At 64.1% G+C, this 25,172-nt stretch overlaps 1 protein-coding gene across 1 annotated transcript in view; it reads right to left on the bottom strand.

The window, feature by feature from the left end:
• Positions 1 to 23,013, bottom strand: part of ADGRB1 (adhesion G protein-coupled receptor B1) — a 63,583-nt gene extending 40,570 nt beyond the window's left edge. The window contains 16 exon segments of the mRNA XM_088844484.1: positions 3,107 to 3,150; positions 3,931 to 4,033; positions 4,160 to 4,235; positions 4,703 to 4,846; positions 6,708 to 6,816; positions 7,455 to 7,523; positions 7,787 to 7,981; positions 8,187 to 8,293; positions 9,687 to 9,788; positions 9,992 to 10,156; positions 10,414 to 10,578; positions 10,909 to 11,073; positions 11,223 to 11,387; positions 11,740 to 11,850; positions 12,767 to 12,928; positions 22,239 to 23,013. Of these exon segments, the coding sequence (XP_088700610.1) occupies positions 3,107 to 3,150; positions 3,931 to 4,033; positions 4,160 to 4,235; positions 4,703 to 4,846; positions 6,708 to 6,816; positions 7,455 to 7,523; positions 7,787 to 7,981; positions 8,187 to 8,293; positions 9,687 to 9,788; positions 9,992 to 10,156; positions 10,414 to 10,578; positions 10,909 to 11,073; positions 11,223 to 11,387; positions 11,740 to 11,850; positions 12,767 to 12,928; positions 22,239 to 23,013 (2,657 nt within the window).
• Positions 23,014 to 25,172: the final 2,159 nt, after the last annotated feature.

Here is a 25,172-nt window from a genome sequence, read left to right as displayed (position 1 = left end):
ACCTGACAGAGGAGGGTCTAGTGGAGGCCACGGCCAGATGTGAGCGTCCCACGGGCCTGGCCGCTGTCTGCCCCCATCCCCACTCTGCTTCCACATGCAAGCAGGCAGACTCCAGCCACAGGGACGCTCCCAGGGGTCGGGATCTGCCCCGACCGTGCCCTGGGGACAGTGCACCTGACACTCACTGGGCTGGCCAGGCCTCTCACAATCTGCTGCCCCCGGAGGGCAAAGGGCAAGGATAGGTCCACCTTTCTGGAAAGCAATTTACTACCAAGACCTTGAAGTTGTCCAGGGATTTGATGCCAACGAAACAATCAGAAATATGAGCAGAGCTATCCAGGGGCAGGGCCGCTGGGTGAACCAGGCACCCCAGGGGCTCCGGGCCATCTTTGTACAGCCCGGTGGGAGGGTTTCTGGACTATGGAAAGGGGCTTGTGCTGACGTCAGGGGCCAGATGGAGTGGACGGCAGCCATATGATGGCCACAGGAGCCACCCTGGGAGCATGCGAGCCCTCGTTCTTGCCTTTTCTTTTTTCACCCTTTTCTGTCAGTCCATTTTGTGCAAAGTTTATGCCGCTCGCGAAATTCAGAGAAAAACAGCCTCCGGCACAAAGCTAGAGGGCTGGTTTCCTGGGGTCACGTGGTCCACCCTAGCGCTTCCCCGACCCTATCCTCACACCCCAGAGCAGGCAAGGGCAGTGAAGTCCATGCACGGACCTGCACTCTCTCACCACGGGGCCTTTGCACTGTCTGTTCCTTCTGCCAAAATGCTTGTCCCCAGACACCTACGTGCAGTACTGAGCAGGCGTCTCTCAAACACCACCCCAGAGAGGCTTCTGTGAACCTGCTCTCAGGCTCCTCACCCCGCCTGCCACCAGATCCACTGCTTCCACTTCTTGGCACATGGTGTGACCGGACCATTTCACAGGGTGTTCCTACTTTCCTGTCCTTCCTTACAGGGGACAGGAGGAGGCTGAGCACCAGGGCCTCAGAAAGCATGCTTTGCCAGTGGCTGGGAGCACTGCAGAGGGGTGGGCAGGCAGAGGATGGATGGATGGGAGGATGGGTGGGAGGAAGACGGATGGGAGGATGGGAGGACGGGTGGGTGGAGGATGGATGGGAGGACGAGAGGATGGGTGGATGGATGGGAGGACGGGAGGATGGGTGGGTGGATGGGAGGATGGATGGATGGATGGATGGATGGGAGGATGGGTGGGAGGAGGACGGATGGATGGATGGGAGGATGGGTGGGTGGAGGATGGATGGGAGGATGGATGGATGGATGGGAGGATGGGTGGGTGGAGGATGGATGGGAGGATGGGAGGACGGGTGGGTGGAGGATGGATGGGAGGACGAGAGGATGGGTGGATGGATGGGAGGACGGGAGGATGGGTGGGTGGATGGGAGGATGGATGGATGGATGGGAAGACGGGAGGATGGGTGGGTGGATGGGAGGATGGATGGATGGATGGATGGATGGGAGGATGGGTGGGTGGAGGATGGATGGGAGGATGGATGGATGGATGGGAGGATGGGTGGGGGGAGGATGGATGGGAGGATGGATGGATGGGAGGATGAGAGGACGGGTGGGTGGAGGATGGATGGGAGGACGAGAGGATGGGTGGAGGATGGATGGATGGGAGGATGGGTGGATGGATGGATGGATGGGAGGATGGGTGGGTGGAGGATGGATGGGAGGATGGATGGATGGATGGGAGGATGGGTGGGTGGAGGATGGATGGGAGGATGAGAGGACGGGTGGGTGGAGGATGGATGGGAGGACGAGAGGATGGGTGGAGGATGGATGGATGGGAGGATGGGTGGATGGATGGATGGATGGATGGGAGGATGGGTGGGTGGAGGATGGATGGGAGGATGGATGGATGGATGGGAGGACGAGAGGATGGGTGGATGGATGGATGGATGGGAGGATGGGTGGGTGGAGGATGGATGGGAGGATAGGTGGGTGGAGGATGGATGGGTGGATGGGAGGATGGGTGGATGGGAGGATGGATAGGATAGGTGAGTGGAGGATTTTGATGGACGCATGGTAATCACATCCCTCCCCAACAACTCCCACAGGTCCACAGCCCCTACAGACTGCCCCCTGCAGCCTTCCCCCACCCCACACCCCTGCCCCTCCAGCTGCCCACTCTCACTGGCCACACCTCACATTCCTCCTGTACCTTCCAACCTCCACATTTTTGCTCAAACTGCTTCTGCCTGAGACCCCCCTCCACCCTCTGCCAGGAGAACGTGTCCTCCTCACGTGTCAGCCACTCTGGGAGTCTCCCCTGACCTCACAGGACACACCTCCATCATTGCACTGCCCACGGCATGAGGGACGCACCCCATAGCCCTGGGGCTGGCCTGGGGACTGGCAGTGCCAGGGCTGAGGGAGGCAGGTGGTGACAATGACACACCACTCTCTGACCACCCCTTCCCCAGGGGATACCAAACCGGTTAGGGGAAGGTTGAGCCCCCACCAGGCCCACCTGGCCCATCAGGTTCCAGCCGCCAAGGTCTCTCCTGCCCGGTCTCCCCAGACTCTGACCCTCCTTGCCTCTGAGGCCGCCCCCACTTTAGGGCCTTTGCACAAACTCTCTTCTGTGACCACACGAGCCCCAACTACCTTTCCCTCTGTCTCCCTGTGTCTGGGGGGAACCTGCTCTGGGCGCCCATGAAGGTGCCGTGACTCTGAATCACAGCCTGGCCAGTCCAGCCCAGTGCCCAGCCCCCACTCATCACAGCGGAGCGACAGGGCCTGACACAGGCGGGTGCCACATGCGGGGCAGGGAGCTGGGCCCGAGACCCCAGGAGTCCCCGCCTCTGCATCCCATCGGTCACCCTGGGTCTCACCCAGCTGGCCTGCTTTGTGGCCATGCCCATTCCCCTCACCTGGCCTGGGGGACCCCCGCAGTCCTCTGGACCTCCCTAGGAGGGGTGGGAAACTGGCTGGGTGGGCCCCCTGCGCCATCAGTGCTGGACTAGGCAGGGAGAGACCGCCCGTGCGGGGGACGGTGAGCAGGTGTCCCGAACCTGGAGCCCAGGCCCCTCCCTCCTGGCCGCCGAGCCCTCCCTGGAGGCCGCAGGCCGAGACACTTACGCGTCCGTCTCGTCCCACAGGATGCAGGTCTGGTTGGTGGTACCCTGGGAGAGACGGTGGAGTCAGGCCACCTGCCCGCCTCGAGCCCCGCCCGAGGCGGTGTCCACCCAGGGTCCCGTTGCCCCGCCTGGCGCCCTGCCTCCGCTGCTCCCCAGAGACGGCGTTTGCAGAGGAGAAACTGAGGCCCAGAGCGGGGAAGGGGCCGGCTCAGCCCCCAGCCCGCTGCGCGGCCTCGGGCAGCTTCTGTCCCCTCTCTGGGCGGGACTGAGCAGCAGCGGCCGCTTCCGCTTAATACGGACCGGCCACCGGGAGGGCCAGGGGCACAGACAGCGCGCGGCAGGCACCCCCGCCGCACAGGCTGCGGGGCGGTTACGGGGCTCCAGCCTGATGAGGGCGAGGCCAGGCAGAGACGCTGGGCGCGGCCCAGCTCCGGACGACGCTGCCCGCCCTGGGTGGGGAGCGGAGCGGCTGTGGGAGGCTCCCGGTGGTCGAGGGCCTCTCGGGCCCGACAGAGAGCCCGGGAGGAGGGCGTGGCGGGCCTGCCGGGGGGGACACGGCAGAGGACGGCTCCGTCCTCTCCAAGGAGCGGCAGGACCGGCAGGGCCCGGGAGCAGTGGCCTCGCACCCGGGTTAGGCTGCGTTCTGCTCCTTCAGTCCCCGCCTGTGACCCCGGGCAAGTCCCCGCAGCTCTGCCTCCCGCTGTCCCCGCGCGCCGCTCGGGGGTAAAGGCGCGCCCTCTAAGGCCGGCCAGGGGCCGGGACGTGCGCGCACGGGGACGCGCGGAGGGGTCCGTGCACGCGGACGTGCGCGCGGAGGACTCTCACGTTGTACATGTGGGCGAACTCGATCTCCAAGGGTGTGAGCAGCGAGCGAGGCGGCGGCTTCACCGTCACCGAGATGACCTTGGAGTTCAGGACAGTCGTGTTCCTGGGGGACAGCGGCGGCCATGCTGGGTCAGGAGCCCCTCGCCCCACCTCCCCAGGCCGGCCTCCCCAGACTCCACCTCCGCCACACCCAGCCTCCCCAGCCCCGAGCTGTGCCCGTGATGCCCACCTCTGCAGGGCCAGGAAGCTGCCCAGGTTTCGGTAAAGCACGGTGCCCACCACGAACACAGACGAGTCGTCAGCCTCTGGAAGAGAGCACTATGGTCGCCCTCCCCCTACCACCCCCAGGCCAAGGCCCTGCTGGGCAAGAGGAGTGTGCCCCCCGCCACCCCGCCATGGACACAGCACTGCCATGGAGCTGGGATACTTCCTCGGCCCCCCGAGTGACCCCTGAAAGCCAGCGGCAGGCAGGGCACTGGAATCGCCTGCTGTGTGACACCAGGCAAGACCCTCTCCCTCCCTTTGATGAGGGGGTCCGTTCAGCCAAGATTGCCTGGGGCCTCCCAACATAGGGAGGGCAAAGAGGGCTTCCTGGAAGAGGGGGCAATCTCAGGAACACTGAGATTGTGTGGAAGAAACGGACACCACCCTAGCCCTCGGCGCAGCACATCAGAACTTCTGGAGTGCTTCTGGAGTGGGGCTGGGAAGTTCTCTGGGGGGACTGAGAAGTTCTAGACCCTGGGGAGCTCCTCCAGCCCCCTGAGGCCCTCACCTGCCAGCCCCGTGGAGAAGACGCTCTTGGACACAGTGACCCTGTCCTCCGGCACCTTGGCCCAGTCGCCTGTGGCCCGCCAGCCCTTCATGGGGAAGCTGATGTCGGTGGCTCCGCTGGCTGGGAGCTTGTGGATGCTGAGGACTGTGGCGGGGTTGGGGGTGGGGGGAGGTGAGAGACAGCAGTGACAGACAAAGGGAGACAGAGTGGTTTCAGGGCGAGGAGCCTTGGCCCTGGGACGGGAAGTTGGGTGGGACCATCACGGGGCTACTCCTGGCTCAGAACAAGCGCAGTGTTCGTGGGGCCACCCAGCCACACCACGCAAGGGGTGTGGGGGGTACAGGGGGTGCACAGGGCGCAGGGCATCTGGGCGCATCAGGTACAGGGCTGTGAGTATGTGACTGGGGTGAATGGGGGTGAGGGGTGTGGGGGTGTGGGGTGCTCAGTGTGCAGGGAGTTTGGGTGCATCGGGTACAGGGCTGTATCTGATTGGGGTGAATGGGGGTGTGGGGTGTGCAGGGTCACATGGGGTGCTCAGGGCGTAGGCGTTTGGGTGCGTCGGGTACGGGGCTATGAGTATCTGATTGGGGTGAATGGGGGTGTGGGGTGTGCAGGGGCACACAGGGTGTACCTGTGTAGGGTACACAGGTGCGAGTGTGTGAGTGGGGTGTGGGGGAGAATGGGGGTGTGCAGGAGAATGGGGGTGTGCGGGTATGTGGAAGGGAGGGCTAATGAGGGGTGACGGGAGGAGTCCAGGGCCTCCTTTGGTGGCAAAGGGTGGGCCCTGAATGTCCACTGGCTCCGAACAGGCTCCCTGGAGGTGGAAGTTCAGGGGACTCGGCCCAGGCCTAAGCCCCACTCCAGGGGCAGTGGGTGGTGCTGGGTGGCCAGGGGTCCAGCCTCCACAGCAAGGTCCGGGACCGGGGGGCTGAGAGCTGAGGTGGCCTCCAGGCCACGCCCATTACATGTGGCCACAGAAGAGCCTGCTTTCCGGCCACTCCTATCTCACCCAGAACAAGGGCCCTGTCAACCCAGCGAGAAAGGGACCCAGCAGTCTGGAGCCACTGCTGACTCCGCCTCCAGGGGACCTCCAGGCTGGGGTCACCCCACCTACAGGAGGACGCTGCTCCCGCTCCCCTGTCCTCAGGGGTCTCCCCAGCTCTGGGATCCTGAGCTCGAAGGCGAAAGGCGGGACCAGGGCTCTAGGAACTTCTAGCTTAGCAGGCATTCATCCCTGCCCGGGTGAGTCCCCAGATGCGCGAGAATGAGCACAGCGGGCCCAGAGGACACGTCCCGAGGCCCAGGAGTCACCGCAGAGGCAGTGACCATCGCCCTCCTCGGCGCTGTGTGGACCACCACCGGGCTGGGTCCCAGCCCAGCTCCCCACTATGAGAAGATTGTCTGGGGAGGGGCCCTGCATAAACGCGCATGGGAGAGCTGTTTAAGGGGCGCGGCGATGATCACCGCCTGCAGCTGCTGCGGGCCCTTGTGCTGGCAGCCGGCGTCAGCCGCCCAAGCCCAGGCCTGTCTACGGCTCTCTCCAGCCCCTCAAGGCCTGCACTGCCACCTCCCCATCTGAGATTCTGTCAGTGCTCCTGAGCTGGGTGTCGCCAGGCCCCTCTGACAAGTGCTTCTGGGAGCAGAGTGCAACCTTGCCTTCAAATCTCCGAGGTCCCAGCACAGCGGGTACTGGGGACAAGGCACCACGGGCTCCTGGCCCCAGGGAGGTAGAAGGTGTGGCTGGGGCTTCCTGCTGCATCCCAAGACTCTTAAGTGTCCAGGGCCTGGTCTGGGTCCAGAGCCCCCACGCTGACCCCCTCCCAGGATCACATCCAACCGTCGTCAGGAGACTCAGGTCCGTGCACCTAAGGACTCATAGATCATCCTAGAACCTGGCCGGGGGTCCTGCAGTTTCGGCACGCCTGGCCGGAAACTCAGGTTGGAGGGCTCCGTCCAGGGCTGCAGGGTCAGGCCTGAGAGTTGGGAGAGCGAGGGCTGGGCTTACCCAGGTTGTCTGTCACCTGGTACGCGTCCCGCAAGTCTTTCATGCGAAAGCCAATGACGTCCACGAAGTCCTCCACTAGCCGGAAGAGCTCCTTGGCATTGGGGCCCATCTGGGGACGGGACAGGGGCGGGGTCAGGGAGCCTCAAGATGGTGGGGGGCAGCCCAGTCAAGAATGAGCCAGAGCTGAGTGTCACCCAAGTCCCCTGCCTCCCCAGCAGGGACTCAGCCGCCTCCTTCCCTCATCTGTTCCCTCCTTGATGGGGTCCTGCCAGTCACTCCCTACCCTGCAGGGCTCTGGACCTGACTTGGGAAGCAGAGCGGGACCTGAGTGTCCACTGCCAATTTGTGGATGAGAACACAGCCCAGAGGGTCTGCGGCGCTCCAGCCTATGGCTGGGTGTCCAGATAGGAGGAGAGCAGGGGTCTCTGGGCGCCGCAGCCCCTGGGCACAGGAGTAGCGGCAAGTTCCCGGTCAGTGTGCGGGGGAGGCGGACCGTTCTCTCCAGATGAGAAAGGACTGCCACGTCCTGGCCTGCATCCTACAGCCAACACACTTTCTCAGACCCCTCCCTGAGCCCCGTGCGGTGAGCCTGTCATCTGACGGACGGGGACGCCGAAGCTCAGAAGGCTAAGTGACTTCCTGGAAGAGGCCGAGCTGGGATTTGAACCCAAGACGCCACCCTGAGCTGGCCTGGGGGATGGGGAGGAACAGAGATGTCCACAGCCATCCCCAGGCGGGCAGGCGTACCAGCTGCGCCTCCTCCCACTTGTCCCTGTTCTCCTCGGCCAGCAAGTTGCTGATGATCTGGACAAAGTTCTGGAAGAAAAAGGAAGAAGGGCCAGTGAAAAGGCATGTGTGCTCGGTCTCTGCGACCCCAGGGACTGCAGCCCACCAGGCTCCTCTGTCCACGGGATTTCCCAGGCAAGAATACTGGAGTGAGCTGCCATTTCCTTCTCCAGATCAGAGACTAAGGCACCAGAATAGTGGCTCAGTGTGACCAGGGCTCAGAGTGTGATGGGGTCAGGGCTGAGGTTGGGGCTCGGTCAAAGGCTGGGGTGGAAAATGTCCTGGGCGCCCACCTGCACATCCCCAGGGGTCGGGCTGTAGTACGCCCGGCGGAAGATCTCTGTCATGTTCCTCAGGACGTCGATGGTGGACAGCAGGTCCCCACTGTAGCTGGTCCCATCCTGGGAGATCTCCACCAGGGTCTGGATGACCTCAGAGACGCCCTCGCCAGGCAGCCCCCGCTGGGCCTTCGCCAGGTGCTCCCGCGTCTAGGGACACGGAGGGCGTGGGTGCCGTGACTCTGCAGGCACCAAGGATCTCCCACACCTAGAGGGTGCTCTGCAGCCTCCAGCCATGCGGACCCGTGTCCCGAGTGTGCCACTGGGGATGCAGGGTTATGTCTGAGAATGGGGGTAGAGGCGAGCCCTGGAGTGGCGGGTGGGGTGGGGTGGGAGACCCGGGGCCCAGCCTCACCATCATCTGGATGTTCCGGTAGTCAATGGACACACAGCGGATGTAGGTGGGGGGCTCCCAGTAGGCGATGCCCTCTTCATCCAGCTCACAGCGTCGCAGGATGAGGCCTGTGGAGATGGGGGGTCGGCTCCATTGCCCACTTCTCAGGAGGATGCCCACGTCTGCCGCAAGAGTCCCACCCACCCAGCCACAGCTCCCAGGTGCCTCCAGCTCTCAGGATGGGGCCCCCCAGCTCTGGAAGCAGACACTCGGCCATGGCCGCATTCCAGGGGCAGAGCTGGCACAGGGGCCAGGCCCCCATCGACTTTCTTTCACTCAAAACATTTCTGAGCAGACGCTGCCAGCCAAGCACTGGAGCCTGGTAGAAGCTAAACCTGCAGGCATCTTACCTGTGTGGAGGTTAAACCCTGGGCCAAGTGACAGGCTTCAGAGTTCAGCCCAGGGCTTCTCCTGAGCCCATTCCTACCCAGAGGCCTGGGGAGAACCAATAGCCCACCACTGCCCGGCTCCACCTCTGAGGTCAGGGGGCCCCTGATGACCCTGGTGTGCTGCGGACACTGGGCAGCCTTGGGGTTGATGAGTCAGGTGTGGACGGCCTTGAACATGGGCACAGCCTATAACCCAGACCTTACTCCCAGGGAGCCAGGCACGGCCGTGATGACCCTAGGGAACTGCCAGGACACTGTCACCCAACAGGAGTCATGGGGCAGAACAGGACACCTGGTCCACAGCATGGTGCAGAATGAAAATGAGGGGTCACGCAGGCAGACAAAGGCTAGAGAAGTGACACCATCTTGCAACTTGTGTTTTTACTTTACTTCCCTGGACTTGCAATCCGCTAGTATTATTCTGTAAACAAAACAAGGCACAAGGGCTGAAGCCAAGGCTGGGAATACACAGCCTCCACCACGATCACCAGCCTTGTCGGGGGGTGGGGCTTGGGGAGCTCACTGCAAGTTCGTTTTACAGAAAGAAATGGAAGTTCAGAGAGGGTAGGTACTTCCTGAATGTGACACAGCACACGGGGGTACAAAACAACGCATGCTCCTCAGACAGGAGGGGCAAAGGAGCCCAAACCTCCACTGCAGAGCCCCTTCTGGGAGCCCACGCTGCTTTTCCCACACCTTGTATCACTCCATAGGGTTGTGTGGGGATCAAGACCACTGTGTCCAAAGCCGCCTTCCTGGTTACTGGCCACGCAAGCCCAGGGCAAGGATGCGGACTCTGTGCCTCTAGTTTCCCATGTGTAAAGCGGTGATGCCATGGAACATCGCACTAAAGGGCTGCATGCTGGCACTGGCTCCGGTGACTTAGGACACTGCAGCCCCGGGTCCCTGCCCTCACCCCTCTAGCCCCGGTGTGTACGCGGCTGCCTGGGCGGGGTCTGGGCCATGTGCTGACAGCTCTCGGGTGGGTCTCCAGGGGCACCTCGGTGCCTCCAGCACATCCCGCAAGGAAGGGACAGGTGCCCCTGCCAGCCCCGGCCCCCTCGGCCCTCACCTGTGGCGTTGCGGGGACACCGGACCGCAGCCACCTCTCCGGCTGGGGTCTCCTTCCAGACCACAGCTCCGAAGTTGTCCTCATCACAGATCTCGTGGGGCTCTGCCAAGGGCCAGAGATATGAGTGGCGGGGGGGGGGACTCAGGGAGGGGCAGAGAGCTCGCAGCAGGGTCAGGAAGGCCCAGACACCACGGGACGTCCACCATCGAAAGGCGGTCGTCCCCCAGCTGCGCCCTGAGCACCTCCCCCACCACTCGGGATGGCCTCCTCAGGGTCCAGGTGTGGGGTGGGGTGGGGACACTCACCGGGACACCGCTGGGCGCCACACTGCCGGTATTCATCCTGGGGGCCCTGGCAGGCTGCTCCCCCGAAGAAAGGCCCCAAGCAGGCACGTTCCCGCCGCTGTGTGCCACCCCCACATGTGACGCTGCAGCCGCCCCAGGACGCCCAGGCCTGCCACTTCCCATCCACTGCAGGGCACGGAGGCACGAGGATGGGGAAGCAGGGGCGGGGAGCCGGGAGCACAAGGAAGTTGACACCAGGGAGGGGAAGGCAGAGCTCAGCTTGACACAGGATAAGACAAGCTCCATGTGCACTGGCCCCTGGGACCCCCCCCACCGCCCCCACATCCCTGGGGCCTCGTTCCAGGGCCCCCCAGCATCCCCCAGCCCGCCAAGTGACTCAGGACCGCAGGTCCCCATCCGCAGGCCCCGGGGCATGGCCTGACCTGGACACTGCTGCAGGAAGCAGTCTCGCGTCTCTACCCAGTGGCCCTGGCACTCGGCACCCCCGTACGAAGGCCCGTTGCACTCGCGAGTGCGCTGCTGCCGGCCCTGGGAGCAGGTGGCGGAGCACGTGCTCCAGCTGGACCACTCGTTCCAGTTTCCATCCACTGCCCGGCCCAGGGGAAGAAGGGGACAGGAAGCCAGCGTGAACAGCCAGGGCCTACACCCCACCTGGGGCACAGGTGTGATCACCCCACAAAGTCTGAGGCATGGGTGTGACACCCAATGAGGCCCCAGCACCCCAACACCCCTGGCACAGCAGTGAGAACGTTCTAGGTTCTCTGGCCTACAGCCTGATCACAGCCTGGGGTTCCAATCTCACCTCTGAGGCCCCAGCAGGTGGATCTGAGTGGGCAAAGCTGGGCTCCGGGGGCTGGCTGGTGGCCCACTGGGTCCTTCCCTGTCTCACCCAACCCAGCGCCCTCCCTCTAACTTACCAGGGCACAGAGCGATGTTGCAGAACTTGGTTTGCTTTTCCGGACCCTCACAGGGGTTGCCTCCAAACTGGGGCGGCCTGCAGGTGCGCGTGCGGTCCCGGAAGCCGCGACCGCAGGTGCTGGAGCACAGGCTCCAAGGCGACCACTCGTCCCAGGCGCCATGCACTACGGAGGGAGCATAGCGCTCTGTGACCTCTGTCCGGCCCAGCCGGCAGCTTCACCTGCCCCGGACGCCCCGCCCCTGGCCCTGACTCCCCGTCCCGACACCACGCCCATTCCAGGACGCCCCGCCCCCTGCCCTGCGCCCCGCCCACCTGGACACACGGCCGAGTTGTTGCAGAGCCGCTGCTCCCGCAGGGGCCCGCTGCACTGCGTGCTGTAGGAGGACGACACGCAGAAGCGCGTACGGGTCTGCCAGCCCTCGCCGCAGGTGCTGGAGCACACGCTCCACGGGGACCACTCCTCGGCCGCGGGGTCACCTGTGGGCCCAGACCTACAGCATCACAGGCTTGCTGCTGCCCCCGTACCTGCGCTGCGGTCAGACCCCCAGGTGGCTGCAGCATGGCCCGTGAGCTCCCCACTCCTTTTTTTTTCCTCGACAGGCCCCTTCGCCTCACACCATTTCCCCTAAATCCAGTGTGCCTGGAGACCAGCGCTTGGCACCTGAGAGGTTAGTCTAATTATGGGAAATTATTACAGTCATTACTTGGAATCAGCAGCAATTAATAATGTATTGTATTTGCCCGAAGACCTAATACCCTGGAACCAACTTTTCCCGCTTCCCAGTTTTAGTGCGTTTGCTGTCAGCCCCACCCAGACGCTGCCACTCACCTGTCTGCGGGGCGGGGAACCCAAACTGCTGCAGGTCGTCCCCCAGCTCCTCACGCCGCCTGGCATCCGTGGACCGCAGGGACTGGCTCCTGGAGTTGGTGCGCCCAGCGGCTGCAGGGCGGGTCCAGGTAAGCGCCCAGGCCCTGGTCTGCTGCTCCCGCCCTGCAGCTCTAGAGGGGCACTCTTGGCCCTTTGTCCCTCAGTCCTCAGTCATAGTAGGGCCCAGGCTTGCCAGCAACAGGGTCACTTGGTCCCACTGCGCAGCTGAGAAACCTGGGACCAAGGCACCCCGGTCTGGTGCCAAACCCTTTCTGGTTCATACTCCCCTGTCCTGCTCCCCTCCCTCTCTTCCCCCGGAGCCCGCAGCGTCACCCGCAGGGCACCAGGTGTGGATGGCTGCTGCTGTTCCCTCCTTAGCATCCCGCCTGAGGTCCTGCGCCCCGCGGCCCAGCCCAGACACCACAGGGCCCTCCCCAGGCTTCTGAGATGAGCTCCTCTCCCCAGGAAAATTCATTGGGGAAGAAACAACCCGAAGAATGACAATCTCATTATAACTTGATTTAACTTTATGGAAGCAGCTAAAATATGCATGAGGTCATTAGAGAGCCTTATTAGAGAAATATATCCTGGAGGCAAGATGCAGCTGGGACAGGCAGCTCTGGTCAGGGCTGGGAATCGGGGTGGAGGGAGAAGCCTCACTGACAGCCTTCCGCATACACCCCAGAATTCCCAGTCCGCAGGTGCTAAGACAGCCACACCCAGTGTAACACTCGGCCCCGCCCCTCCTCCTAGGCCGTTACTTCTGATTCCAACCCGCCTGGACCAGGAGTTGGCCCGCCCTTGGCTAGGCCCCACCCCCTGGTCCCGCCCCTCACAGCCCGAGCCGGGCCTGGCCTGGCCCTAGCACCTTCCCAGGTCCGGCCAGACCCAGCCCCTCGCCCTTTTCCCCACCTGGCCCGGCCCGGGCCCCTCCTTCTCGCTCCCCGCCCCACGCGACTCCGCCCGTCCCACCCGTCCGCGCACTCACGGCCGCAGGCCTTGCGGTTGCACAGGCGGCCCTCCTCCAGCACCCCTTCGCAGCCGCCGCCCTCGATACCCGGCGCGGGCAAGCAGGTGCGCGTCCGCGTCTGCAGGCCTCCCCCGCAGTCGCGCGTGCACTCGCCCCATAGGGACCACAACTTCCAGCCGCCTGGTGGGAACCGGAGAACAGAGTCAGGGCAGGGGTCAAAGGGCTGCGATGTCTGTCAGGCAGTGTCTCAGGGGTCTCGCAGGGGTCTGGGGGTAGAGTGGCCCCTGCGAAGAAGCCTCGGTGTCCTAACCAGTGCAGTGCCCTGGAGGGTCAGCCAGGAGGCAGGTGAGAGTGGGCCTGGATGAGGTTAGCTATGGGGTGCCAAGCATAGGCGACCGGCAGGGCAGGGAGGGCAGAGGTGCGACCCCAGTTCCCTCTGAGGTCTCAGTGCTTTCTGGCTCCCAGGCCAGGGTCTCCACTGACTGAGTTTAGGTCCCCAGTGTAGGGGCTGGACCCAGAGCTGGAGCCCCGGGCAGGTCTGAATAATGAATGAATGAAAGGCGCCCCGCCCACCCCAACAGCTGCCTTGTTCCAAGGGCCCAGTGAGGGGGTGGGGGCAGAGGGGGCTCTTCTGCTCGGCACAGAGCCTCAGCCCCTGCGGGTCCCCTCCCCATGGTCGTCAGTCTAGTTTCCTCTAGACTTGTTCACCCTCTCCCCACGATCTGTGTGTTCATTGCCCCACCACTCAGGGACACCAGAGGCCCCACCCCTGGTGGCCTAGTGAGGGCTCACACCCTGAGCCCCACCAGGCCTCCCCTCCCCTAGATACAGCAGAGACTGGCCTCCAGGCCCCTCTGGCCACCCTCCTTTAGCCCTTTCACGGATCTTCATCCTGGTCCTGTCCCCTCAAGCATCATGACCTCATGTCCTTGAAGGTCTGAGCCCCTTGGTGGCCCCAGTGCCACCAAGGACACTAACAGCCTCCAAGTACTAGGGGGCCACTGAGGGGTGAGGAGCAGGAGGCCAACATCTTGGGCAAGAGCTGGGCACTGATGGGTTCAAGGAGGGGCTGCTTCATCCAGGCATTCAGTCCACAGGCTAGATAGCTCCCACCCTGAGGGACTCTGGTGCCGCCACCCCATTTGTCCTCACCAACTCCAGGGCCCCGTGCTCCCAGAACAGCAGGGTCAGGGCAGACCCAGCAAGGGCATGCACAGGTCACCAAGCGCCTATCATGGGCTGGGTGCCCTGCCTGCCGCCCCTGACACAGCCCCCAGCAACGGGCCAAGGAGATGGCACTGCCATGGCCCGGCACTGGGAGTCACCCTGGAGCTGGGCTGCTGCCCTACCTGCGGCGGGGGCAGGGGAGCCAGGCTAGGCTGGCCAAGGGCAAGTCACACCCTCCTGACCCAGCAGGAGGGTCCTTGTGGCCTCTCAGAGCCTGGCTTCCCTGGGGAGCACATGGGGCGAGCAGGCAGACTGCGCAGGCCCCTGGGGTGGGTGCTGGAGCCTAAAGACGGGGTGCACGTGGTGGCCCCCCACCCACTGCCCTGGGATGGTCAGGTCCACCCACCCTGCCCTCACGCCCTCCACCTGAGGATGAGGGCACTTCTTCCCAAGTCTGCCGCCTGTGACGGCAAGCAGCAAGAAGTGACGGGGAGACCACAGGTGTGGGGACTCAGTCGATGCTAGGGAACCCGCTCTGTGTATGTGTGTGTGTTGGCATACTGCCCAGCGTGTGGGCTCTTAGTTCCCGGACCAGGGATCTAACCTGAGCCAAGGCAGTGAAAGCATCAAGTCCTAACCACCGGCCTGCCAGGGAATTCCTCCAGAGAACCTGCTTTGATGCCCAGCAAGCTGGGCGTCCAGGTGCTGGATTCTGTGGAGGGCCACTTGAAAGGTGTCAGCAGTCCTGTGCCTGTGCTGGGAACTGACCAGCAGGGGGCACCGGAAGCAAATGAATGGCAGGCAGGGGAGGGGGCCCAAGTCCCCCAACTCAGAAAGCAAGGCTCATTCACCCTCCAGGCCCCCAAGCCATCAAGGATCCTTCACTGTCCTCACAGAGCCCCCCTCCCAAGCGTCCCGCCTCCCCTGGAGCCCAGAAAGGCAGAGCCTCAGGGGCACACACAAGTCAGGCCTCCTGTTCTCAGACCTGCCCTGCAATTGGGGCACGCAGGTGGGTGGGGCAGGTAGGCACGCCAACACGCCCCAACAGGGGACTGGAAGGAGGGGCCAGCTCTGACCTTAATCGCGTGGTTTATGGGTGGGCATTGGCCCTGCTGTGCCCCTCCTACACGCGCAGTGCAGAGGGGCCTGGGGAGGACCTTGCCAGGGCTGCAGAGTAGAGGCTGGGCTGAGCTTTGCACAGACCCTGGTTCCAGGGGGCCAAGGGCCCTGGTTCCGAGCCCCTCCTGGGCCTGGGCTTGATGCCCTGTGCTCTCACCAGGGCCTCTCTCCCCCATTGTCCATGTGAGAAGTCTGAGCCTGCTCTAGTGACGGAATGTTTGTGCTCCCCCAGTCAGGAGGGGCTGAGTAGGTTGTTGGACCTGGTCCCCAACCCTTCAAGGCCCGGTGCTCCCCCAAGGCCGGTGCTCAGGAGGCATCCTAGGCAGCGGAGTCCTGTCTTCCCCACTTCCTGTCTCCCCTCCCCGCTCAGCACCGGATGCCTCAGGAACCTTGAGTCCCAGTCCACCCAGGAACCAGGTGTGGACCCACTTACAGTAGAGGAAACCGAGGCTCAGAGAGGGGTGGTCCAGACAGTCAGGAGCTGGTGAGGCTCCCCCCACCCCACCCCACAGGACGATCTGCTCTGGAGTTGAGGAGGCAAGCAGGCCTGAGCCTCACCAGGCAGGTGGCTCCAGGGTCCCAGGGCTGGGTGGGAGCCAGAAGCATGGCGGCTACTACACAAATAGGCCTTGGTTTTGAACTGCAAATCCTGTGTCCCAGGGGTTCGGGGTGTATGGCCAGCAGACCAGGGCACAGGGGAGTGGGTGGGGGGCCCCAGGACAGCCCCCAGTGCACACTGCCCATGAGTGCCTCTGAGGGTGTGACGGGCTGAGGCTGTCCAGATGCGGGGCCCTCACTGTCACCACTTCAGGCGCCTTTCCTCGGGGCCTGGTGGTCGGCAGGATCCCCACAGCCACGCCCATTTGATAACAAGGGGAGCCGGGACCAGACCCCCGATCAGATTCCAAGCACTGTCCCTGCGGCCGTCAGACAAGGCAGGCTGCCAGCAGCAGTCTAGGCCCCCGCCTGGGGCTCCAGGTTCCAGCGGTCTCACTGGCTGAGCTCCCGTCCTGCCACACTGACACGAAGGAACGGGGAGGCTGGAGTCGGGGGCCGGACTGGCTGCAGGGGCACAGCGGGCCCGTCCTACCTGTCCCCGCTTGCTGCCCCAGCCCAGCCCCCATGTGGAAGCCTGAGTGACGTGGAAGCTGGCAGTGGGTGGGAGAGAGAGGGTGTCCAAGCCAAGCTAATCGGAGGATGCCACTTGGTTCCCATGGCAACTGCTGCAGAGCTCAGTCTTTCAGGATAGACTCAGGTTAGACCTCAGCTGCCAAAACACCCACTATTTCGGGGCTGGTTACCTTGGTGACCCAGGTGGTGGGGACGTGGTGGCGGGAGGGGAAGGAAAGGAAGGGTCATATCAGGAGAGGCCAGGCAGGGGGTCCACTGGCTCAGAGGACAGACTGCCCCCCGGGCCCAGCCCTGACTCTGCTCACACGCTGATTCCCGATCCTGATCACACATGACAGACTGGCTTCTGATCCTCGACACAGGCTCCCTGTCGCATGCCGCGCCCTGACCACTGATGCACGCTTGGTTAGTGGCAGCTGCTGTCTCTGTTATCATTTTTACCATGCATCGTCACACGTGGCTGACCCCTGGTGAATGTTCGTCAGGCAAGCACATCCGCAGCCAGGGAATCACCCAGGCAGGTCTCCTGGGGCCCGCAGCGCTGGGCACAGAGGAGCCCAGGCCACCCTTTGCCTGGTGGCCACGGGGCTCTTGGGCTGGGTGGGCTCTGAGGGGGCAGCAGAAGAGTGGGCAAGGTTGGGGGGTGGGCTGCCCCTCCAGGCCCGGAAAGAAGCCGCCATTCTTCCCAGGCTCAATGCCCCCTCTGTCTGGAAGCCTCATTTCCATCTCATTAAGGGATGAATAGAGCCAATTAATGGCCGCCAGGCAGCCTTGGCCACCCAGGAGAGCGGACACACGGCGAGGGGTCTCCAGGCATCCTTCCCACCCCAGCACCCCAGTCTGGAGGCTGTGGTTGCCCCAGTCCCGGGGTCCCTGTGCCCCAGTGGGCTGGGGTGGGGCACTCAGGGAGGCCCTTTTCCCACTGGGCCTCCCCGCCTCCTGGGTCCCCTGTGGAGGAGGCAGTCTGCACTTCCTGCCTCGTCCGGCAGAGGTCTCCCGAGTCCATCAGGTCAGGCAGCACTGCCGGTGGATCAGCCCCGCCTGTTCCCGCCCCGCCTCTGACCTACAGGCTGGGCTCCCTATGCAGCCATAGCGCAGTCCAGCCTCTGTGAGGACCGCAGCCCCCAGAGTCAAGGCCTGTCCTGCAGCACGCAGGTTTTTCCTCTGAGCCCCTTGCATGGATGTGCAAATGAAGGCTACAGGGAATGGACAGCTCTGCCCCCACCCAAACCACAGCCCCCCTCTGGGGCCACAAGTCCAGACTCAAGTCCAGTGTGTCCTTCACCAAGGCCTGTGGCTTCCACTGTCAGGGCCCAAGCAACCAGCAAGCTGCCCAGCTGCAGGAGGCACTGTGGGATCTCAGGACGGGGCTGAGAACTGCGACCACTGCCCACAGGCCGCTTGTCAGAGAAGGAGGACAAGGAGAGTTCCTCCATGCACGATAGAGGCGCCAGACCCTCCAGGCAGGTATTGTCCCGTCCCCATTTCACAGAAGGAAACTGAGGCTTGGCAAGTCAGTGATAGGACCCCGTCTGCAGGATTAGTCCGGCAGGCGCCCCTGTCCTAAGAAGGGTGACTGTTCCAAGCCCAGACGAAGGCCCGGGTCCTGCCTGGCTTTGCGCTTTGACGCTGGGTGACCTGGGCAGGTCTCCTCCTCTCTTGAGCTTTGGCTACACAACTCACAGCCCTTCCCCACTTTGGGGGGCAGCAAGACCCCCGCAGGGCCACAGCTCCCAGCCTGCCAGCTGCAGGGTGGTGTGGGAACCCCGCTCTGGGCGGCCCCCCGTGTGCTCTTATGGTCTCCACAGGGTCATGTCCTATGTCTGCCTACAGTGCCTGGAGCCAGAAACCTTGTTTTCCAGGTTTTCTAAGTTGGCCCTTGTGCAAAAGAACAGTTCCCAGGGCTGGAATGAAAACCATCCTGGCAGGGAGGCCCTGACCCTTCCTGCTCTTGTCTCCCTGTCCCCCCAACACATTCCTGGTCACCCCTAAGCTCCAGGGACACACCCTTCCCCTGGAGTACCTCCTCCCATCAGAGCCCTGCCTCTCTCCACGCACTGCAGCCCCTAGAGTGGGTAGCTGTGTGGCATTTAGGGTGGGAATTACTCCAAAGTCCACGGGGTGTCAGGGCAGGGGCGCCCTGGCTGAGAGCGGACAGGCCTGGAGGCACCGGGGCACTCAGCCTGGGGTAGGTCACGGCCACTAGGCCCAGCATCCCTGCCTTACACGCACTGGGGATGTCACACACTCAGGTTCCAGCCCAGCCCCACCCCACCCATGCAGGCACTTGGGGGAGGCACACATGTGCACACGCAGGGTCATGAACGCACAGGGACACACATATGCACAGGGACACGCATGCACACACACGAGAACACACACACACACACACTGGCCCCCAGCCCCCAGGATGCCGCTTTTTCATTATCTTACATGTCGCTTCTGCAATAAAATTCTTTAATTAAAACATGAATATTTAAAGCAACCCTTGAGAGAAATGGCCCCATCTCACCAGAGGCAGAAAAACGCAGAGAGACTCTGAAGGAGGCGGGAGCGTGCGGGCTGTGCAGAGGGGGCCGGCCGGGGGCAGGGAGCGGTGCCCTGGCCCGAGGAAGCCTTGCCAGTCGGACGCATGGCGTGGCCATGTGGCGTTTGGACAGGCCGGGCGGGGGCAGGGCTGAAAGTGGGCCACAGGCTGGCCTGGGCCGCCTGCTCGCTCTGGGAATCGCACGGCCCCCTAGAGCCGGGACAGAGGACATGCCTGACCCAGCCTCCCCTGCTCGGTGTGGGGGGCGCGGCTCTGGGGCACAGGCTCCGCAGCACAATGTGGGGTCCGGCTCAGCTGTGTGTCTTCTGAATGACTGCTAGACCTCTCTGGTCCGTGGGCTACCTCGCCCCTACACACACACACACACACACACACAGACCCTCTCAGCTGAGCTCTTGCAGGAGAAGCCCCGGGACCAAGAGCTGCTCTGCTCTGGGTCTCCCCCTTTCAAGCTGTGTGAGCCTGCCCGTGGCCTGGACACCTCTGCGCCTCCCTCCACTCCACATGCATCTATCAAGGGCCTGCTGCCGCCAGGGCTGGGCCACCACAGGGCTTCGTCAGTGGGCAGGGCCAACTCCCCTGCCCCGTGCTGGGGACGTCCTGGCAGGGACACAGTAAGGACATGGGAAATTCTCTGGTGTTCACGGGTGATTCTGTGTGGGAAGAGAGGGAGAGTGAGGGGACAGTGGGCCTGGGGCTGCAGCCACGTGCCATCTGGGCAGCCCCTGAGGGAGGGGGCACGTGGGGAGAGTGTTCTGGGCCAGGGAGCACCCCAGGCAGAGGCCCTGGGCTGGGAGGCGGGTCCTCGCTGGGAGCCACCTGGGCGGCTGGGAAAAGTGAACTGGTTACGATGCTGTGGCCACTGCTGACACGATGTTTACTCCCAAGATCTCAGAAGCATCAGGGCCTTCTGAGTCCAGGACACGGCCACAGGGTCTGCACTGCCCCCTGGGTGGAGGTGACCACCTCCTGTTCCTGCCACCCTGTGTCTCAGAGTCGAACTCCTCACTTCCCGGTGGCAGCCCCAGCCCGCATGCCCTCCGAACTGTCTTCCACAAGGCAGTCAGCCCCGCCACAGAGCCTTGACTTGAGCTTTGTCAAGACTCGCCCAGAGCCAGCCTACACACATACAACACACATGCACAGTGAATTCGAGTACATACCAGTGTACCCGTGTACATGCTCACACACACACAGTGCACACAGATAGCTGATGCACCCAACACCAGCTGCACATGTGGACACGCCAGCCACGCACACAGGCAAGCACTCACACGTGCGTGTGAGTGTGTGCACACACGGACTGGCAGCGCCTGTGTGAACACATACATACATGTCCCCCCACTTGCACACAGGGATGCATGAACACACACATGCTCGCATAACACACTGAACACGCATGCTTCCATGACACTGTGCACATATGCTCACGTAACACACCACACACACACGTGCACACAGATGTATGCGTGCAAGCATGTGCACACGTGTGTCCACCTCCCTCCACGACCACAGGCAAACATTCCCATTCTCAGAGTCTCTGCTCAAGTCCAGAGTCCCCACATAGCCCTCCTCCCCTCTAATCTGTCTCTGCCTGCCAAGCCCTCCAGATCCCCTACCTAATAATAAACATAGATATTGACATTTCATCACTGATGTTGCTTTTGCTTAGAAACACTTTCACCCCATTCTCATTCTTCATGACAACCAAGGAAAGAAGATGTTTTACTCTCTCCATTTTAAAGACAAGGAGCCTGAGGGGATTGGCCTGGGGACACAGCAAGTGCAGGGCAGGCTCGGATTAACTTGAACCTGACCCTGTGGTCCCTCTCAAATGACATTCCCGCTGGATGGCCTGTGGGCCTCTCATAGTCGGGTCCTATTCTGACCTCTGGATCTTCCTCCCCACCACTTCCCCACCTTAGCTGAGGTCCCCACGCCCAGCCAGAAACCTGGGCATGGTCCAGCGATCAGTCTCCTTCCTCCACGCCCACATCCTTGGCATCAGCAAGTCCGTCAGCTGCACACCCCATCCCCCAGGCGCTCCCCCGTCCTCCCAGCCAGGCCAGCATCAGTGCCCTCCTGGATTTCTGCTCTGAGCCAGATACCACATTGACAGCCCCAGCCCTGTGCCCCCTCTGCTTAAAGCCCCCACGGCCCTTCAGCTCTCAAGAGAAGAGGCAAGCCCCGTCCGGGAGGCCGGGCCACCTTTGCATGCAACTGCACACCTGGGCCTGCTCCCTCCAGCACCAACGTTGAGCTGCAAGCTCACAGTTCATCACAGCGGCCCCGCCTCCTTGACCTTGTCCCGCAAGCTCCATGCGGCTCCAGCCAGACCGGGTTGTCTCCCTGGCACGGTCACTGCCCCGGGAGCTGGCAGAGGCCAACTCTTGTGCTGCAGCCTCCAGTGTGGGCCAAGCTCCAGGGCCATCAGGCCTGAGGCGACTGGACAGTACCTCAAAGCAGTCAACACCTTGCCGGGGAGGACACTGAGGTTCAAGGGGCAGGTGACCACTGGGGAGCGGCCGAGCGACGCATGCAGCCAGGCCACCACCCCTCCTGGACCTCCTGCGCCCACCGGCCTCCCAAACCAGCCGCCGACCCCAGCCCCCACCCCCCCACCCCACCCCCCGCTCCGTTCTCCTCTGCCACCAGAAGGACCACTCCCACCACCACACCGCGGGGGGCTGCCCGTGCCAAGGTCACAGCGCCCTCCACCTGGGCAGCCCGAAGATCAGCCCTCACACCCCATCGCTGGGGTCCCCGATCCCACTAATGGAAGGCGGAGGTTTCCTGACGGCCTCCTGGATGCCGTGTCCCCACCCCCGGGGCCTCTGCCCACCCCCTCCCTCTCCTCTCCAGCTATGCTCACTGCTTCATGGAGGCTTCTAATCTGGGCTCCGCGGCCCAGGCGCCATGAATAGAACCATGTTCCAGGAGAGCTGGTTCCCTTTGAAATCCCCTAAGGAGCTGCTCTTATGCCTTGAAAGACGTTTTTCTGAGGAGTCCATCAGTCTCACTGGCTTGGGAGAGGCCAAGAGCCCTGGACATGTCACCTGGCCCCATGGGGACCCGCCCGCATGGATGCCCAGCCCAGCCTGGCTCTCGAGCACTCAGCACACTGTCTGGTCTCCACCAGCACAGATGGTGAAGAGCTATCCCCTGTCACCCTCGCCCTGGGGTCCCACGGGGGGCTCCCCTCCATGAGTATGCAGGGCCTCCCTTCTGCCCCACCCCCGTGGAGCTCCACTCCGCGTCCCACCCCCTGATGGTACCAGCCCCGCCCCATGCTGGTGCCCGTCTCACCAAGGACCCCAAGCTTGCTAAGAAGGTGGGACAGGCCGAGCACATGCCCACCCTCACCTCTGCCCTGCCCTGCCTCTGACCCCCACAGGGCTCACCTGCACCTCTCCCAGAATTCCAGTGTCCCCCGGGACCAAGTGACCCCTGACCTCCAGGTGACCGGCAGTGCTACCCCGGCCCCGCCCCCTGGGCTGTGTCGTGTATGCCTTGCTGCTCACTCACCTGGAGCGCCGTCCCCGCCCCGGTCCTGGGTCAGGCTTGTGAGGCAGTTCTCGGGGCCCCCAGCCACGCTGTCCCTCAGGCAGACGTCACCGCGGGGTGCCAGGGAGCCGGAGGCAGGGTCGCCGGTGTCCCCGCCTAGGCAGGCGCAGGGGGTCTGCATGATGCCACAGGGGTGTGAGCTGCGGCTGCCGGCCAGACAGGCATCCAGCCAGCGGCACAGCATCTGGCAGGCGGCCCGGCTGGGGTTGCGGTTGCCCACCACCAGGTACTCCACGGAGAAGTCGTCGCGGGGCCCGGGGGGCCCGTCCCGGGGCCCCTGCGTGCTGTCCTGGGGCGGCCTCAGGTGCTGCATCTGCAGAAACTGCTTGCTGGCCTGCAGGAAGGCCAGGGGCGCCGAGGGGTCGCAGAGCCGCAGCACCTCATCGAAGCTCTCCACGCCCAGGTAGGTGCGCGTGGACTCCAGGAAGGAGTCAAACTGGTAGGTGCGGACGCGGGCGGGGCTGCTGCAGGCGGGCGCCTTGGCCACCTTCATGTAGAGCGTGTAGCGGCGTGGGTCCGGGTTGCGCAGGGTCCAGGAGCAGCGTGAGGCGTTGGCTGGGAACACCGCGGCCGCTGAGAAGTAGCCGAAGAACTTGCCCTGCACCAGTGTGGAGCAGGGCTCGGCCCCGGGCCCCGCGGCTGTGCCCGCAGCCGTGCCCGCCTGGCGCCCCAGCAGCAGCAGCAGCAGCGGCCCAAGGATCCAGAGGGCACCCGGGGCGGCGGCCTGGCCCCTCATCCTAGCTCGCGGGGCCGCCGGGGTTCCGCGGGCTGGGCAGGCAGGTGCAGGCCAGGCCTGGACATGCCAGGGTCTGGCGGCGAGCGGGGTTGGAATGGGCTGGGGGGCTGGGGCTCTGGGTGGGAGGGGGCAGAGGCAGCTTCCGGGCACCGGGGGGGCAGTGGCGGTTCCTATGGTCCAGCAGCCCGGCACCCGCCCATGGCCTCAAGCAGCAGCTGGAAGAGAAAGAGCAGAGGGCAGGGCTGAGCCCCGGAGAAGGGCACACTGAGGGCAGTGCCCACCCTGGGCTCCGAGCTGCCAATGTGGGCCCTGGCCCTGAGCTCAGGCACCTGCTCTGCCCACCTGCCTGTGTGTCCACCTGCAGGGGCAGAGAGCCAGGGGTGGGTCACTTCCTCTCCAAGCAAGCCTGGGCGGGAAGCAGCGGGCAGCCCCAGCCAGGGCCGCCGGCCCAGGGATCTTGGCTGTTCCCATCCAGCTGGGCAGCCTGGCGAAGCTTCGGGGGTTCCAGGCCTGCCCACTGGCCCCATCACAGCCACGGGGGCCATCCTGCTGCTGGGCCTCCGGACCTCTAGGACCACACCCCTGCCCCGCATCTTTCAGGGAAGGATCCTCAAATCCAGACAGAGGAGAAGTAGGGCGGAGGGCAGAGGACAGAGGTCGCCCCCAGTCTCCTGCAGCCCTGCCTCTCTGAGCCTTGCCCGGGCAGGTGTGGAGTCCCCACATCTGCAGGAGTGACTGGCTCTGTGGGGGACGAGGGTGGGGTCAGACCCCGGTCTGGCTTTGCTGACATCTATCTGCCCTGTGTCTGGCACATACGGCTCAGCCTCCCGTCTGAGTTCCTGCCAGGGAGCCGCCCTCTCTCCCTCCCTGGAATCACCTGCAGCCCCCGGGGACCAGGCCTCGGCCTGCGCTGACCCCTGCCTGCCCCCCAGCCAGGCGGGCGCTGTCCCCTTCCATGTCACATGAGAAAACTGAGGCTCAGACGGGGGTCACAGTGAGGGGGCAGGGGTGCCCACACTTGAACCCCCAGGCTGCCCCCAAATTCCTGGCCCTGGGGTCCCCTGACCTGTGGAGGAGTGGGCCTGGCTGTGTACCACCCACTCACCGCTGGGGGGTAGGGGCGGGAAACCACAGGTCAGCGGGGACACAGCCGAGCCTGGGCTCAGAGGCCAGCACAGTCCCTCCTGACCCCCCGGCATGTGGACCCTGGAAAGCTCCTTTTGCCTGCAAACTTCACCTCCCCAAAGCCCCTGCTGGGGGTCGCCCCCCATGGCAGCTTGGAGGGTTGGTGCAGGAAGAGCCGCACCAGCCGCAGCAGCCCCCCGAGCCCCTCCGAGGGCCCGGGGCGGCCCCTCCACTCTGCTGACCGTGCACACGCCGGCCGCTTCATGCTACCAGGCCCAGCTGGCCGGCGGCACAAGGTTGGCCACCGCTCTGCAGTCCCCTCCTGCCGTCCTTCCCTACAGGCTGTGGAGGCAGGGCAGGGAGTGGGACACGGGCAGCCTCGGGCTCTGTGCCAGCCGAGCCAGGGTGACCAGGCATGGGTGGCCCCCCTCATGGCTGTGTGGATGTGGACCCCAGCTGGGGTCCCAGCCCTGGGACAGACCCACTCTGATGCCCGGGAGAGTCCCTGGTGGATGTTGGCAGAGCCCAGCGGAGACCCTCATCACAGTCTGGTGCCTCCTTCAACAGCCCCCCAACCCCACCACTCAATAGCCAACTCAGCCTGTCCCATCCCTTTGGACCCAGGGTCAAGGCCACCCCGAAACCGCACGCCTGCCCTTAGAGGGGCCGGCCTGGGCCCTGCCCACCCTCCCCCCGCCCCATCTCTGCTCCTGGGAGCCCACTCCCAGCCCTCCCGTCTGGAAAGTGGATACAGCCTGGAGCAGGCGCTCGGCCTGCACGCTGTGGGTGAGGGGCTGGTGAGGCACGGCCGCCTCCCCCACCTTGTGGCCTCACAGGCCTGGATAGGATGTCAGCCTGCTCCCGCGTGGCGGGACACACAGGAGGACCTCCTCTGCCAGACTCTCTGTCTCCGCAACCTGGAGGACCTCTGTGCAGAGGGGCATGTGGGTGCCACAGAGGAGCTACCTGGGGGGAGGCCTGTGGGTGCTGGACGCCCGAGCCAGGGTCTGGGCCCAGGTCTGCGGGACAAAGCC

The sequence above is a fragment of the Moschus berezovskii genome, chromosome 16, assembly GCF_049115385.1.
Source record: "Moschus berezovskii isolate FMDL1 chromosome 16, NW_MosBer_1.0, whole genome shotgun sequence".
Lineage (NCBI taxonomy): Eukaryota > Metazoa > Chordata > Mammalia > Artiodactyla > Moschidae > Moschus > Moschus berezovskii.
Note: the sequence above shows the minus strand (reverse complement) of the source record. Positions and strands in the feature narration are given on the sequence as shown.